A 15,309-nucleotide genomic window follows, 5' to 3' on the forward strand; every position below is an offset into this window, starting at 1 on the left:
TCTACGCCCACATCCAGATCATTTATAAAAATGACAAACAGCAGTGGCCCCAAAACAGATCGTTGCAGCACACCACTGCTAACTGAGCTCCAGGATGAACATTCACATCAACCACCACCCTCTGTCTTCTTTCAGCTCGCCAATTTCTGATCCAGACCGCTAAATCACCATCAATCCTGAAACTCCTTATTGGAAAGCCTAATGACTTCTCTTAATCACAGATTCTAACCATCGTCATTTCTTCAAATTTAACTGAGTTAATCGTTTTAATCAGTCCTGATGAAGGGCTTTTGCCTGAAACATCAATTTTCCTACCTCTTGGATGCTGCCTGACCTGCTGTGCTTTTCCATCACCATTCTAATCTATACTCTGGTTTCCAGCATCTGCAGTCCTCACTTTTGCCTCACCGTTTTCAAGGACAAGTTAAATTAATTTAAGAGAGTTGTAGAATTGTAGAACATGACAGAACATAAAGATGACATTCAGTCCATCATGTCTGTGTCAACCATTTGAAAGAGCATTCAATTAGTTCCTCTCCTCTTTCATCAGAGCCGTGGGGCACGGTGGCTCAGTGGTTAGCACTGCAGCCTCCGGTTCGATTCCAGCGACTGTCTGTGTGGAGTTTGCACGTTCTCCCCGTGTCTGCGTGGGTTTCCTCCGGGTGCTCCAGTTTCCTCCCACAGTCCAAAGATGTGCATATCAGGTGAATTGGCCATGCTAAATTGCCTGTAGTGTTAGGTAATAGTTAGAGGGTAATAAGACTGGGTGGGTTACTCTTCGGAGGGTCGGTGTGGGCTTGTTTGGCCGAAGGGCCTGTTTCCATCCTGTAGGTAATCTAATCTAAAAGAATCCTGCTTAAGTATTCATGTGCACCCATTAGTCCTCATCGCAGCTATTTCATTGAGGATGCATCATATTATGTTGTATGGCACTCTGAACTATTGCCTTAGGTATTTACTAATGACAAGAGAGAGAAAGCAAAGCAATTTAATGTGATCAATTGGTTTCTGTAAACCGCTGCAGAGGTGGAAGCCCAGACCGTGGAAGAGCTAAGACAGCAAAAACCATTTGTGAAACTCCAGAAAAAACACTACAAAGAAATGAAGGAACTGGTGAAGAAACACCACAAAAAAACCACTGATTTGATCAAAGAACACACTGCAAAATCCAGCGAGTTTCAGAACGAGTATTTAAGGCGCAGGGTACTTCTGGAAAAATCAGCAAAGCGAGATGGTAAGAGGAGGTAGGTGAATCATTCTCAAATACCTTTGACTGTGGGATTGTGTGTGCTTTCTAATATTGTTCTGACATGGCTGGCACGGTGGCTCAGTGGTTAGCACTGCTGCCTCACAGCACCAGGGTCCAGTCTGTGTGGAGTTTGCACGTTCTCCCTGTGTCTGCATGGGTTTCCTCCCACAGACACAATGATGTGCAGGTCTCGTGAATTGCCCATCGTGTTAGGTGTCTTAATCAGAGGGAAGTGGGTCTGGGTGGATTACTTTGTGGAGATTCGGAGTGGACTCGAAGGGCCTGTTTCCGCCCTGTAGGTTATCTAATCTTGCCTAAACATTTCCCCCAAAATGAATTAAATCTTTGTTCACCTATGTTAAAATAATTTTAAGGAGTGTGGGTTTGGAAATGCCTTTGTTGTAGTTTGCTGCTACAGTAATGAAAAGCAATAACTCCTTTTTATTTTAAATTCCTGGTATATCCACTGAGTCTTTTCTGCATTGTTAAAACTGACTGCTCACTGTTTCCCTCACATAAGCAGCACAGGCAGCTGCTGAGTGTTGGTAATTGGAAGATACTTTACAAGTTGTTAGAAAATTGGATGAAGTCTTTTTGTGGGAATTTCAGAGGAATTGTCCGAACTCCCAACCGGCCTTCCCGGAAACAACTTTCCTCAGAAGTTTGTTTCAAATCCATCTCGCGGCCGCACTGGAACATCAGACTCTTGAGGGATGATACATCAGGCACATTAAACGGTCACGTTGCGGATTCACAGCATGAGATGAATCTTGTGAGTCAGCACAGGGTAATTAAAGTTTCCCTAGTTTGAAATGAAGAGTAGGAACTGACTACGTGGATGAATGGATGAATGAATCTCCAAATAATTGCTTCGCTGAGCTGCTGTCTCAGTTTCCATCCCAAGTCTTTCCACAGCACAGGTTCTATCTTAAACTCCATCCCGTACTTGTAAGTCATGCCGCCGGGCAGCACGGTGGCACAGTGGTTAGCACTGCTGTCTCACAGCGCCTGAGACCCGGGTTCAATTCCCGACTCAGGCGACTGACTGTGTGGAGTTTGCACGTTCTCCCCGTGTCTGCGTGGGTTTCCTCCGGGTGCTCCGGTTTCCTCCCACAGTCCAAAGATGTGCGGGTCAGGTGAATTGGCCATGCTAAATTGCCCGTAGTGTTAGGTAGGGGTAAATGTAGGGGTATGGGTGGGGTGCGCTTCGGCGGGTCGGTGTGGACTTGTTGGGCCGAAGGGCCTGTTTCCACACTGTAAGTAATCTAATCTGTTCTAAAAGTAGACAGCATTCCTTTAGAGAAAGGGATACCACCCAAAAGGGAGAGGAATTAACATGAATGTGCGGATTTAGATGAATGTGCGGGCTGGTTTGGACCTTGCTGTGCAAGGGAGCTGCAGAGAGCCATTCACAGTTAGTCCACACTCTGTTGTGCCTGTAATGACATGGACACTCCACCCTGTCAGCACCAGTGAATCCTCTCAAACAGCGCTTGACCGGTAACATCACCGTGGAAGTTTAAGCAAATGTTTCTTGGCTGGTCTTGGAAATAAATGCAAAGTGCCCCACAGTTGTCTGGCAGTGATGTCACTGGGTTTATGCTCCAGAAGCCACACCTCTGCTTCTGGGGGCAGGGGTTCTAATCCCACCACTGCACCTGGTGGAATTTTAAATAATTCTGGAAGATAAAGTTCCGGTGACAGTGGCCGTGAGGATGATCACTGATTGTTGTGTATTTCCAAGCCGGGATGATGGGTAGCCTGGCGGAGAACTGCAGCTGGTGGTGTTCCCAGGAATCTGCTGCCCTTGTCCTTCTCAGCACAGAGTTGGACTAGTTAGCCTTGAAAATGGGAAACTCTGAGAATTGCTAGTGCAGGTACAGGTGTCAATTCCCTTCAGCTAACGGGGTTGTACACCAGGGCAGCACCTTGATCCTAGAGATGAGGGGTTTGTTGTATGAAGAGAGAGATTGAACAGTTTAGGCCCAAACTCTCTGGAATTCAGAAAAAGTGAGGGGAGACACGGTGGCACAGTGGTTAGCACTGAATTCTCTGGAATTCAGAAAAAGTTTAGGGTGGCACGGTGGCACAGTGGTTAGCACTGCTGCCTCACAGCGCCAGGGACCTGGGTTCAATTCCCGACTCAGGCGACTGACTGTGTGGAGTTTGCACGTTCTCCCCGTGTCTGCGTGGGTTTCCTCCGGGTGCTCCGGTTTCCTCCCACAGTCCAAAGATGTGCTGGTCAGGTGAATTGGCCATGCTAAATTGCCCGTAGTGTTAGGTAAGTGGTAAATATAGGGGGTCTGGGTGGGTTGCGCTTCGGCGGGTCGGTGTGGACTTGTTGGGCCGAAGGGCCTGTTTCCACATTGTAAGTAATCTAAAAAAAAAGATCAAATTGAGGTATTCAAGATGATGAAGGTGTAGATGAAGTAGACATGGAGGTGATGGTTCTTCTTGTGGGGTATTCTAGGATGAGAGGTCATTGTCTTAGGGTAAGGGGGAGCAAATTTAAAATAGAGTTGAGGAGAAATGACCTCTCCCAAAGGAATCACTGCCTGTACCTCCCAAAGGGTTGTGCGTCCGTAGAATTTGCTACCCCAAAGTGCGGTGGGCAGAGAGTAAATTTAAGGAGGTGTTAGACAGGTTTTTAATTGGTGATGGGTTGAAGGGTTATAGGGTGAAGGCAGGAAAGTGAGGGTGAGGAACATATCAGCCATGATGGAATGGCTCAATGGGCAGAATGGTCTAATTCTGCTCCTATATTTTATGAACTTATGAAATGAACTACAAGCCCAGGCATCTGATGGATGCCAAGGCATCAAGGGAAAAACGTTCCAAAAGCACGATTGATAACTTCATCTCACTCTAATATTGTCAAACTTGCATTTTTAAATGTTTTTAGGACCTTTTAATTTTAGAGCCTCAGTCAACAGTGGTGGGGGGAATAATTACTGATTGGACAAAGTCAGAAGTCACACACAACACCAGGTGTAGTCCAACAGGTTTATTTGAATTCACAGGCTTTCAGAGTGCTGCTTCTTGATCAGTTTATTTCATGTGATGGAGGAGTAGCGCTCCGAAAACTTGTAATTTCAAATAAACCTGTTGGACTATACCCTGGTGTCATGTGACTTCTGACTTTGTCCAGCCCAGTCCAACACCAGCACCTCCACGTCATGACTGCACAAAAATTGCAGAGTAGAATTTTAGTTTGTTTGCCCTTCTTATTTATTTAACTGGAAGCTGATTGAGAATGGTCTCTTGTCTGATTTTTAATTTGATTTGATTTATTATTGTCACATGTCCTGAGATACAGTGAAAAGTATTGTTTTGCCTGCTAACCAAACAAATCAAACGCTAAGACTAATAGAACAGAATATAGTGTTACAGCTACAGAGACAGTGCAGAGAAAGATCAACTCTAATGTGTGAGAGGTCTGTTCATAAGTCTGATAACAGCAGGGAAGAGGCTGTTCTTGAATGTGAGCTAGTGGTTTCTAAGCTGGATTGAATGGTTTGTTTAATGGTATCCCTTTTAGTTGCCATTTGTTTTATTAGGAAAAATAAAGTCTGAGTTAATTGGATGTAGCTGAAAGACAGAAGCTTGTGCATAATCAACATGGTACATTATACAGGATAAAGGAAGTGTGATATTACAATATCGAGAGTGTGTGGTGCTGGAAACGCACAGCCAATCAGGCAGCAGGGAAATCGACGTTTCAGGCATAATCCCTTCATCAGGAATGAGGCTTGTGGGTCGGGGCGAGAGATAAATGGGAGGGGGGGTTGGACATGGGGGAGATAGCTGGGAAAGCAATAGGTGGATAAAAGTGAGGGAGAAGGTGATAGGTCAGAGGGGGGAGTGTTGGACAGGTCTGGAGGGCAGCACCGAGTTGGAGGATTGGGACTGGGATAACGTGGGGGGGAGGGGAAATAAGGAAGCTGTTGAAATCCACATTTATCCCGTGTGGTTGCAGGGTCCCAAGGCGGAATATGAGGCGCTCCTCCTCCAGGCGTTGGAGGCATGGGACTGGGATTATTACAACTTGACTCATCAACCTTTGTGTGAATGAGAGGCCACAGTCGCTACTTAATGTATTACCAGCACTCGCCGTGTCTTTGCTCAAGCACTACCCAATTAAACACTGCTTGACTAGGATAGAGATCGATGCCTGTGATATTATGTTGCTCAGTTGAAGTTAAAGTTCAAATTGCTATCAAGCTAGCTCTGGATGAGTTCATTCAATCAGCTAACTTTAGAGAAGATGCCTTGTTCTGGTCAATTATTTTTTCAGTGTAACAGTGAAGTCAACGAGTAGATAACCCTGCGTCAGTTTTTCCTCTCCCTGGCACAGCATCTCTGTATGTTTCAAACGACTGTGTTTGTTTCTTCAAAATCTTCCTATCATGTGACACAAACAGTCCAATTTCCTCATTTTAGAAGCATGTCATACCACAGATTCAAATTAAGGTAACTCTCATTTGAGACAGAGATGAGGAGTAGATTTTTTTTTAACCTACTCACAGGACATGGGCATCATTACTTGGGCCAGCATTAATTGTTCATCTCAGTTTGCCTTTGAGAAGGTGGTGGTGAGCTGCCCTCTTGAACGGCTGCCCTCCACTTGCTGCAGATAGAGCCACAGTGCCTTTAGTTGGGGGGGGGGGGGGGGGGGGGGGGAGGTGGTGCAGAGGGTGGGGAGGGGTAAGTTCCTGGATTTTGACCCAGTGACACTGAAAGAACAGCAATATATTTTCAAGTCAGGATGGTGAGTGACTTGGAGGGAAACTTCAGGGAGTGGTGTTCCCAAGTGTCTGTTGCCCTTGTCCTTCTAGATGGAAGTGGTTGTGGGTTTGGAAGGTGCTATCTGAAGATCTTTGGTAGATTTTTGCAGTGCATCTTGTAGATGGTGGACATTGCAACTAGTGAGCACTGGTATTGGAGGGAAGTTTATTGAATGTCCATTTATTGACAGGGATGTGGAGGATCATGAATGACAGACAGGAAAGTGGAGTCCAAACAGCCATGATCTTGCAGGGAGTAGATGCAGGAAGGATGATTGTCCTGGCTTGCACAGACGGGGTGCAATCTCAGAATAAGAGGACTGAGATGAGGAGGAACGTCTTCAGTCTAGGGTGGTCATTTTTGGAATTCTCTCATGCAGAGTACTGCGGGGGTTCAATCATGTTGGACACATTAATAGATATCTGTCTATTGAAAGGTATCAAAGGGCAATGTGGGGAAATTACATTCATCAGGTTTATGCCCAAAACATCGATTCTCCTGTTCCTTGGATGCTGCCTGACCTGCTGCGCTTTTCCAGCAACACATTTTCAGTTCTGATACTCCAGTATCTGCAGACCTCACTTTCTCCTGTGTGTGTGGAGGGGTTGGGAAGCAACACTGTGGCCTTGTGACATCACATCGCTGGTGCGGGGCGATGCTAGATTGCCAATGTTTGCCTGGGTGCATAGTGAGCCTCTCAATGATGACACAGACTCAAGGGCTGTCTGTCCTTTATTGGAACAGACAAGCAGGAGGCTGGAAAAACACAGCAAACCAGGCAGCATCAGCAGGTGGAGAAGTCAATGTTTCAGGTATAACCTTTCTTCAGGACTAGGGTTGGGTGTGGGGAGAGCTGCAGATAAAGGGGTGGTTGGGGGCAGGGTAGTGAAGTGGGGATAGGTGAAGGCAGGTAGAGGATACGATCTGGTTGGTCAATGGGAGGCATTAATCCACTTGGTGGCAGAGAGCAGTGGAAGGGAAGGGGAAGGGCTGGGAAGGGAGATTATTTGAAATTAGAGAACTCAACTTTGAGTCCTCCAGGCTGTAGGCTGCCCAAGCGGAAGATAAGATGTTGTCCCTCCAATTTGCAGTTTGGTTCGTTGTGGCAATGGAGGAGGCCAAGGACAGTCATCTGATTAGGTTCCTTACAGTGTGAAAAGAGGCCTTTCAGCCCAACCCGACCCTCCAAAGAGTAACCCACCCAGACCCATTTCCCTCTGTCTAATTCACCAAGCACTATGGGCAACTTAGCATGGCCAATTCACCTGACCTGCATATCTTTGAAATGTGGGAGGAAACCAGAGCACCCAGAGGAAACCCACACAGACACTGTGAGAATGTGCAAACTCCACACGGACAGTTGCCCAAGGCTGGAATCAAATCTTGGACCCTGGTGCTGTGAGGCAGCAGTGCTAACCCCTGAGCCACCGTGCCACCCCAATGCAGTAGCCTCTCCGGTGGGGAATTGAACCCCGGACTCCCACGTGACAGGCAGGGATACTAACCACTATACTACCGAGGACTGGATTCGAAAGGGAGTGGGAAGGGGAATTGAAATGGGCGTCCTTCACTGTATAGCCACTGAGTGGTGAATTGTTGTCAGAAGGACAGGGTTTGGACCAGATGTGAGGGATGCCGTAGAGGCAAGGTTGGTGGTTAATAAGGAACGTTTGGTCAGTCATGGCGAAAAATGTCGTGAGGTCTCATATCTCTCCAAAATCCCAACACAGCTAACCAAAAGAAAATGTAAGATCCAGCCAGAAATGAGCCTTGTAGGACAGGAGAAGTTTTGCATAAGCAGTGTTTTGGAAGGAATAAGGTAATTTCAGCCCATGTTTCCTTCCTGGGGGCACATTGTTCCCATTATGTGAACAAGCTGGGAAAGAACATGGGGTGACACCTGGAATCTTAGAACCCCTGTCGCTGGATGTAGCAATTGCTCACTGAGCTGGAAGGTTCATTTCCAGACGTTTTGTCATCCTACTAGGTAACATCTTCAGGCGAAGTAATGCTGAAAATTCTTACTTTCTATTTATATGTTTGGGTTTTTTTGGGTTGGTAATTTCATTTCATGTGGTGACATCATTTCCTGTGGTGATGTAATTTCCTGTTCTTTTTCTCAGGGAGTGGTAAATGGGGTCTATCTCGATGTGTTTGTTGATAGAGTTCCGGTTGGAATGCAATGCTTTTAGGAATTCTCATGTGTGTCTCTGTTTGGCTTGTCCTAGGATAGATGTGTTGTACCAGTCGAAGTGGTGTCCTTCCTCATCCATATGTAAGGATACTAGTGAGAGAGGGTCATGTCGTTTTGTGGCTAGTTGGTGGCTATTTTTCTGCCTGTTTGTCCAATGTAGTGTTTGTTACAGTCCTTGCAAGGTATTTTGTAAATGACATTAGTTTTGCTTGTTGTCTGCATAGGGTCTTTCAAGTTCATTAGCTGCTGTTTAAGTGTGTTGGTGGGTTTGTGAAAGACCCTATACAGACAACAAGCAAAACTAATATCATTCACAAAATACTGGGCAAGGACTGTTACAAACATTGGACAAACTGGCAGAAAACTAGCCACCAGGATACATGAACACCAGCTAGCCACAAAAAGACATGACCCACTCTCACTAGTATCCTTACATACGGATGAGGAAGGACACTACTTTGACTGGGACAACACATCTATCCTGGGACAAGCCAAACAGAGACACACACGAGAATTCCTAGAAACATGGCATTCCAACCGGAACTCTATCAACAAACACATCGGGTTAGACCCCATCTACCAACCCTGAGAAAAAGAACAGGAAATGACATCACCACAAGAAATGATGTCACCACAGGAAATGACATTACCAACCCAAAGAAACCCAAACATATAAATAGATATCAGGAATTATCAACAGTGCTTCGCCAAGAGGCCCACTGAAGATGTTATCTAGTAGGGTGACGAAACGTCTGGAAATGAACCTTCCAGCTCAGCGAGCAAAACTACATCCAGAACCTCAACCTGAGCTACAAATCTTCTCAAAACTCTCTAGCCCCTGTCCCACTGTGCAGACACCAATTGGCCAAGACCTTGTCATTGAGAAGCCAATAGGGAACCATGAGCTTGCCAAGCCCCTGTAATTCCAAAATGGTCCAAAGTTTGAAAATATTCCTGTTCTTTCCAGTGTGTCAATGTACATCAGCTCTCACAATACGCCACAGGACTCAATATTAAGTTACATTTTAAATCGTAATTCTCCTTATCGAAGTTAATTCCAGTATAAATGGGAAGAGCTTAGTGTGAGCCCAATTCCATTCACCTTTTTAATGAATCTAACTGATGTATCAGGATTCGAAAAGGTGACTCAAGTACTTCTATATTTTGGTGGTTTCCCTGCGATGCAGCCCCACCTAGTGGCCAAGCACCCCCTCTCAGATTTCCATACAGAGACCTGTGGAGTCTTGCAAAAAGACACAGCTCTTGTGCATTGGTGTCAGCTGTAGACACCCAAGCACGCACCATTGGCAATGTGGCAGCTGTAGACACCCAAGCACGCACAAGTGGCAATGTGGCAGCTGTAAATTCAAACCTGCATGATATTCCCAATCACTGATGAAGGCCCTGCCTTCGTGTTGGCCACAACTTGGCCTGGTGCTAAATTTATTAACGATCTTTCAATCCTTGGTGTGAAGGGATCCAAACAATTCTGCACTGAATGCTGTCTCCATACCTCAGCTGCTGGTGAGTGACACTAAGTTGCCTTTTGCCTTGTTAGAAAATGGATGATTCGAGGAAGAATAGAATAGGTGCGTAATGACTATTGTTGAATGTGCACCATGCCTTTAAGAGAGTTCATCGTTAGAGTTCCATATGCTGTGTGTATGCAATGTTGCAACTCTGCCTGCTACTCCATTTGCCAGCTGTCCTGTAATATCTGCTTCTTAATTTATAATGTGTTTTACTGTTGTAAATAAATTAACCCACAAGGGTTAATCAACTATGATTTGTTATGGTAATGATTTTGAATGATTGGACTGAAATGTGGGAGGCATCATTGGTATATTTGTAGATGAATCAAAAATTGACTGTGTTGTTGATAGTGAAAAGGACACCGGCTGACTCCAGAATGTGATTGGTGGTTTAGCTGGGCAGAAAAATGGTTAATGGAGTTCAGTATGGAGAAGCTTGAGGTAATACATTTGGGGAGGGTAAACAAACTCAGAAATGCACAATAAACAGGAGGACGTTGGGAAGGAAGTGCACAGGACTTGTTCTTGAAGGTATCAGGATAGATGGATAAGTGTAAAAAGAGCATGTCAAGTGCTTTCCTTCGTTGGACAAGGTATAGAAAACAAAACCAGGGATGTGGTCCTGGAACTGGTTTGACCCCAGCTGGTGATTTGTGTTGAGTTCTGGTCACTGCATTATAGAAAGGACATAATCATTCTGGAGAGAGGACGGAGGAGATTTATGAGAATATTGGTCAATCTTGAAAGCTGTAACATTGAGGGCAGATTGCTTGTTGTTTTCCTCAGAGGCTGACGGTTTAATTCAATTTAATTATTTAATTAAGGTGTACAATGTAATGAGCAGTCCAGGTAGAGTGGATAGGACAGACTTGGTTTGCCCAGCAGAGCATTTAGTTACCAGGAGACACAGACTGAAGGTGTTTGATAGAGGATTAGAGGAGATTTGAGGGAAAACTTGTTCACCCAGAAGGTGGTGTGTGTCTGGAATTTGCTGCTCCTGAAGTGCTGGGACCAGCAAGGCTACAGGACGGGTACTGGAAACTGGGATCAGAATGGGCATCCATTTCTTCCTCTCAGCCAGCGATGGGTGAAATGAACTCTTCTGTGTGCCATAACACTTCTGTGGTCCTGCAACATCATGTTCTTTAACATAGCCGCGTTATCACTCATTATTCATCCAGCGAGTTACAATTAGTGCCATTGATCCTTGAGCGATTTGAATGAGTTTGCACGTGCTCCCTTTAATAAACAGGCCACCTTAAACCAGGGTTGGAGGGGGGAGGACAAAGCAAGAGGGATTAGACAAAGTCAGAAGTCACAGGACACCAGGCTATAGTCCAACAGGTTTATTTAAATTCACAAGCTTTCAGAGCGCTGCCCCTTCGTGAAAACTCCACCTGACAACGGAGCAGCACTCTGAAAGCTTGTGATTTTAAATAAACCTGTTGGACTATAATCTGTTGCCCGGTGACTTCTGACTTTGTCCACCCCAGTCCAACACCGGAAACTTCACATCATACAGGGCATAGGTTTAAGGTGAGAGGGGAAAGATTTAAAAGGGATCTCTCAGGGGCAAACTTTTTCATGCAGATGGTGGTTTGGGTATGGAATGAGAAAGTGGTGGAGGCTGGACAATTAAAAGGCATCTAGATGGGTATATGAATAGGAAGGATTTAGAGGGATATGGGCCAAACGCTGACAAATGGAACTAGATTAATTTAGGATATCTAGTCAGCATGGATGAGTTGGACCAAAGGGTCTGTCTCTGTGCTGTATATCTCTCTGACTCTATAACCCATCCCTTACTCTTCCAGATGCTGTCAGATCTGCTTTATCTTTCAAGTATTTTCTCCTTGAGCTGCAGATTTCCAGTTTGTTGTGGTTCTGTTTGCCGAGCTGGGAATTTGTGTTGCAAACGTTTCATCCCCTTTCTAGGTGACATCCTCAGTGCTTGGGATCCTCCTGTGAAGCGCTTCTGTGATGTTTCCTCCGGCATTTATAGTGGCTTGTCTCTGCTGCTTCCGGTTGTCAGTTCCAGCTGTCTGCTGCAGTAGTCGGTATATTGGGTCTAGGTCGATGTGTTTGTTGATAGAATCTTTGGATGAGTGCCATGCCTCTAGGAATTCCCTGGCTGTTCTCTGTTTGGCTTGTCCTATAATAGTAGTGTTGTCCCAGTCGAATTCATTATACCACCATTATATGACAAGCCAAACAGAGAATTCCTAGAGACATGGCACTCATCCACAGATTCGATCAATAAGCACATCGACCTGGACCCAATATACCGGCCACTGCAGTGGACAGCTGGAACTGACAACCGGAAGCGGCAGATTCAAACCACTATAAATGCCGGAGGAAACATCACAGAAGCACTTCACAGGAGGCTCCCAAGCACTGAGGATGTCACCTAGACAGGGGACGAAAAGTCTGCAACACAAATTCCCAGCTCGGTGAACAGAACCACAACAACGAGCACCCGAGCTACAAATCTTCTCCCAAACTTTGAAAATTTCCAGTTTGTTTCCTTTGGTGAATCCCCCATGGTTGTGTATTTGTGTAACTGATGAGTTCACCATATTTACTTGTCCCGTCTCCACATTTGTTTGGCACTTGTTGCTGTCCTGTATGTTCTCTTCGGTGCCTGTCAAACTGTTTCAAAGTAATCCGAATGAATCAGCTGATGTTAAGAATAACCACGTGCCTTCCTCAAGCACCGCAAAACAGCACACAATGATTGGCAATAATTGTATCAGACTATCTTTGAAGTTAAGCAATTTAAGGAGACAGCGGCAAAGATGGGGAAGAATTCATGGAGCATCTTAAAGAAAGAGAGAGATAGAAAGGCAGAGAGGATTTTTTTCCTTTTATTCATTCCCATGATGTGACTGGGTCAGCAATTTTTATTGGCCGTCCCTAGTTGCCCCTTGAGGAGGTGGTGGCGAGCTGACTTTTTGAACCGCTGTCGTCCATGTGCTATTCATGGACCCATTAGGGAGGGAATTCCAGGACTTTGACACAGTGACAGTGAAGTGAAGTTAGAAAATACCTGAGTTCAGGGTCTAGGTGGCTGAAGGAGCACCCGCTAATGGTGAAGTGGCGAAAATTGGGTGCAGCGGGGGAAGGGAAACCAGACTTGGAGCAGTGCAGGTCAATTTGAAAGGCCTGCAGAGATGCACCATGTCACAGAGACAGACAAGGATGGCAGAAAAGGGATTGAAAAATATGAATGAGGATTCTTAGAGGCTAAACTAGGCAGGAACCTCTTTCGCATCATATGAATATTTTAAAAAATCATTTTCTTTAATAAACAAGGAAATATTCACAATGTTGGATGTGCAGCACATCAGTGGCTGGGAAACTTAAAAGAGAATTAGAAAAAGCCAGTCACATCAAGAGAAAATTGCTTCTTACTTTGACAGGGTCTTTGTAGCACGGTGGCTCAGTGGTTAGCACTGCTGCCTCACAGTGCCAGAGAGCCACGTTCGATTCCAGCCTCAGGTGACTGTGTAGAGTTTGTATTTCTCTCTGTGTCTACGTGGATTTCCTCTGGGTGCTCTGGCTTCCTCCCACTGTCCAAAGATGTGCAGGTTTGTTGGATTGGCCATGCTAAAATTGTGCATTGTGTTCAGGGATGTGTAGGCTAGGTGCATTAGTTAGGGGTAAATGTAGAGTAGCAAGGGAATGGGTCTGGGTAGGTTCCTCTTCGGAAGGCTGGTCTGGACTTGTAAACTGAATGGCCTGTTTCCACACTGTAGGGATTCTATAATTTGAGCTGAGTGAAACAAGGGTCCTTAGGTTCATCTTTGTCTATCAGAGAAGGAGCAAGTTGTTGCTGGTGTTGAAATCTGTACTGAAGACAACCAATGCTGGAGATCACAGTGGGTCAGGCAGCATCCATGGAGAGAGAGCAAGCTGAGGTTTTGAGTCGTGATGACTCTTCATCAGAGCATGCCAATTGAGGTATTCTGCATGTATGATACAGTCTCAAATATCGACAAACAGGCACAAAGAAAAATATTTAGAATTTTATTTTGCTTTGATGTGAAAATGTGGACATGACACGGTTTCTCTTTTTGAACTGACAGGCCTGAATCAGCGAGTCCGGAACATCCCAGTTCCAGCGTCGAGCAAGAGCTTTCTGCCCTTGATGCAGAGATGACGCAGAAGTTAGCAGAGCTCAAAGAACAACAGCAGCAACAGCTGTTAAACCTGAGACAGGAGCAGTATTACAGTGAAAAATACCAGAAGCGGGAGCACGTTAAGCAGGTGTTGCTCAGAGTTTTGTTTTACAGCATGTGTGTCACTGATCATCAATTCAGTGTTTTGGTTGATTTTGCAGATTTCTTGTAGCACTGATAGAAGCCATTCAGCCCATTGTATCTGTGCCCGCTCTCTGAACGAGCAATTCTCCTTCTGCCTTTCCCCTATCGTCTCCCAGTAACACTTAATACATCCTAATGAGGGGGAAGTGATGGCCTAGTGGTATTAACGCTGGACTCTTATCCCAGAGAGGAGACTGTGAGGTCTGCGAATGCTGGATTTTCCTGCTTCTCGGATGCTGACTGACCTGCTGTGCTTTTCCAGCAACACACTCTCAACTCTTAACCCAGAGACACAGGTAATGTTCTGGGGACCTAGGTTTGAATGCCTCCACAGCGGATGGTGCAATTTGAATCCATCTGGGATTGAGGGTATATGAAAACCATTGCTGAAAATGTGTTGCTGGTTAAAGCGCAGCAGGTTAGGCAGCATCCAAGGAACAGGAAATTCGACGTTTCGGGCATAAGCCCTTCATCAGGAATGAGGAAAGTGTGTCCAGCAGGCTAAGATAAAAGGTAGGGAGGAGGGACTTGGGGGAGGGGCGATGGAGATGTGATAGGTGGAAGGAGGTCAAGGTGAGGGTGATAGGCCGGAGTGGGGTGGGGGTGGAGAGGTCAGGAAGAAGATTGCAGGTTAGGAAGGCGGTGCTGAGTTCGAGGGATTCGACTGAGACAAGGTGGGGGGAGGGGAAATGTGGAAACTGGAGAAATCTGAGTTCATCCCTTGTGGTTGGAGGGTTCCCAGGCGGAAGATGAGGCGCTCTTCCTCCAACCGTCGTGTTGTTATGTTCTGGCGATGGAGGAGTCCAAGGGCCTGCATGTCCTTGGTGGAGTGGGAGGGGGAGTTAAAGTGTTGAGCCACGAGGTGGTTGGGTTGGTTGGTCCGGGCATCCCAGAGGTGTTCCCTGAAGCATTCCGTAAGTAGGCGGCCCGTCTCCCCAATATAGAGGAGGCCACATCGGATGCAGCGGATGTAATAGATGATGTGTGTGGAGGTGCAGGTGAATTTGTGGCGGATATGAAAGGATCCCTTGGGGCCTTGGAGAGAGGTAAGGGAGGAGGTGTGGCCGCAAGTTTTGCATTTCCTGCGGTTGCAGGGAAAGGTGCCGGGAGTGGAGGTTGGGTTGGTGGGGGGTGTGGACCTGACGAGGGAGTCACGGAGGGAGTGGTCTTTTCGGACCGCTGATAGGGGAGGGGAGGGAAATATGTCCCTGGTGATGGGGTCCATTT

General features: G+C 46.0%; 1 protein-coding gene across 2 annotated transcripts in view; it reads left to right on the forward strand.

Moving 5' to 3' along the window:
* LOC132819522 (1-phosphatidylinositol 4,5-bisphosphate phosphodiesterase beta-1) overlaps positions 1-15,309 on the forward strand; it is an 893,680-nt gene that overhangs the window by 803,202 nt on the left and 75,169 nt on the right. For both annotated transcript variants that reach the window (XM_060831077.1, XM_060831078.1), the window contains exons 27-28: positions 1,025-1,244; positions 13,846-14,026. In XM_060831077.1, the coding sequence (XP_060687060.1) occupies positions 1,025-1,244; positions 13,846-14,026 (401 nt within the window). The remainder of the gene's footprint in view (positions 1-1,024; positions 1,245-13,845; positions 14,027-15,309) is intronic.

The sequence above is a fragment of the Hemiscyllium ocellatum genome, chromosome 10 (genome assembly GCF_020745735.1).
Source record: "Hemiscyllium ocellatum isolate sHemOce1 chromosome 10, sHemOce1.pat.X.cur, whole genome shotgun sequence".
Lineage (NCBI taxonomy): Eukaryota > Metazoa > Chordata > Chondrichthyes > Orectolobiformes > Hemiscylliidae > Hemiscyllium > Hemiscyllium ocellatum.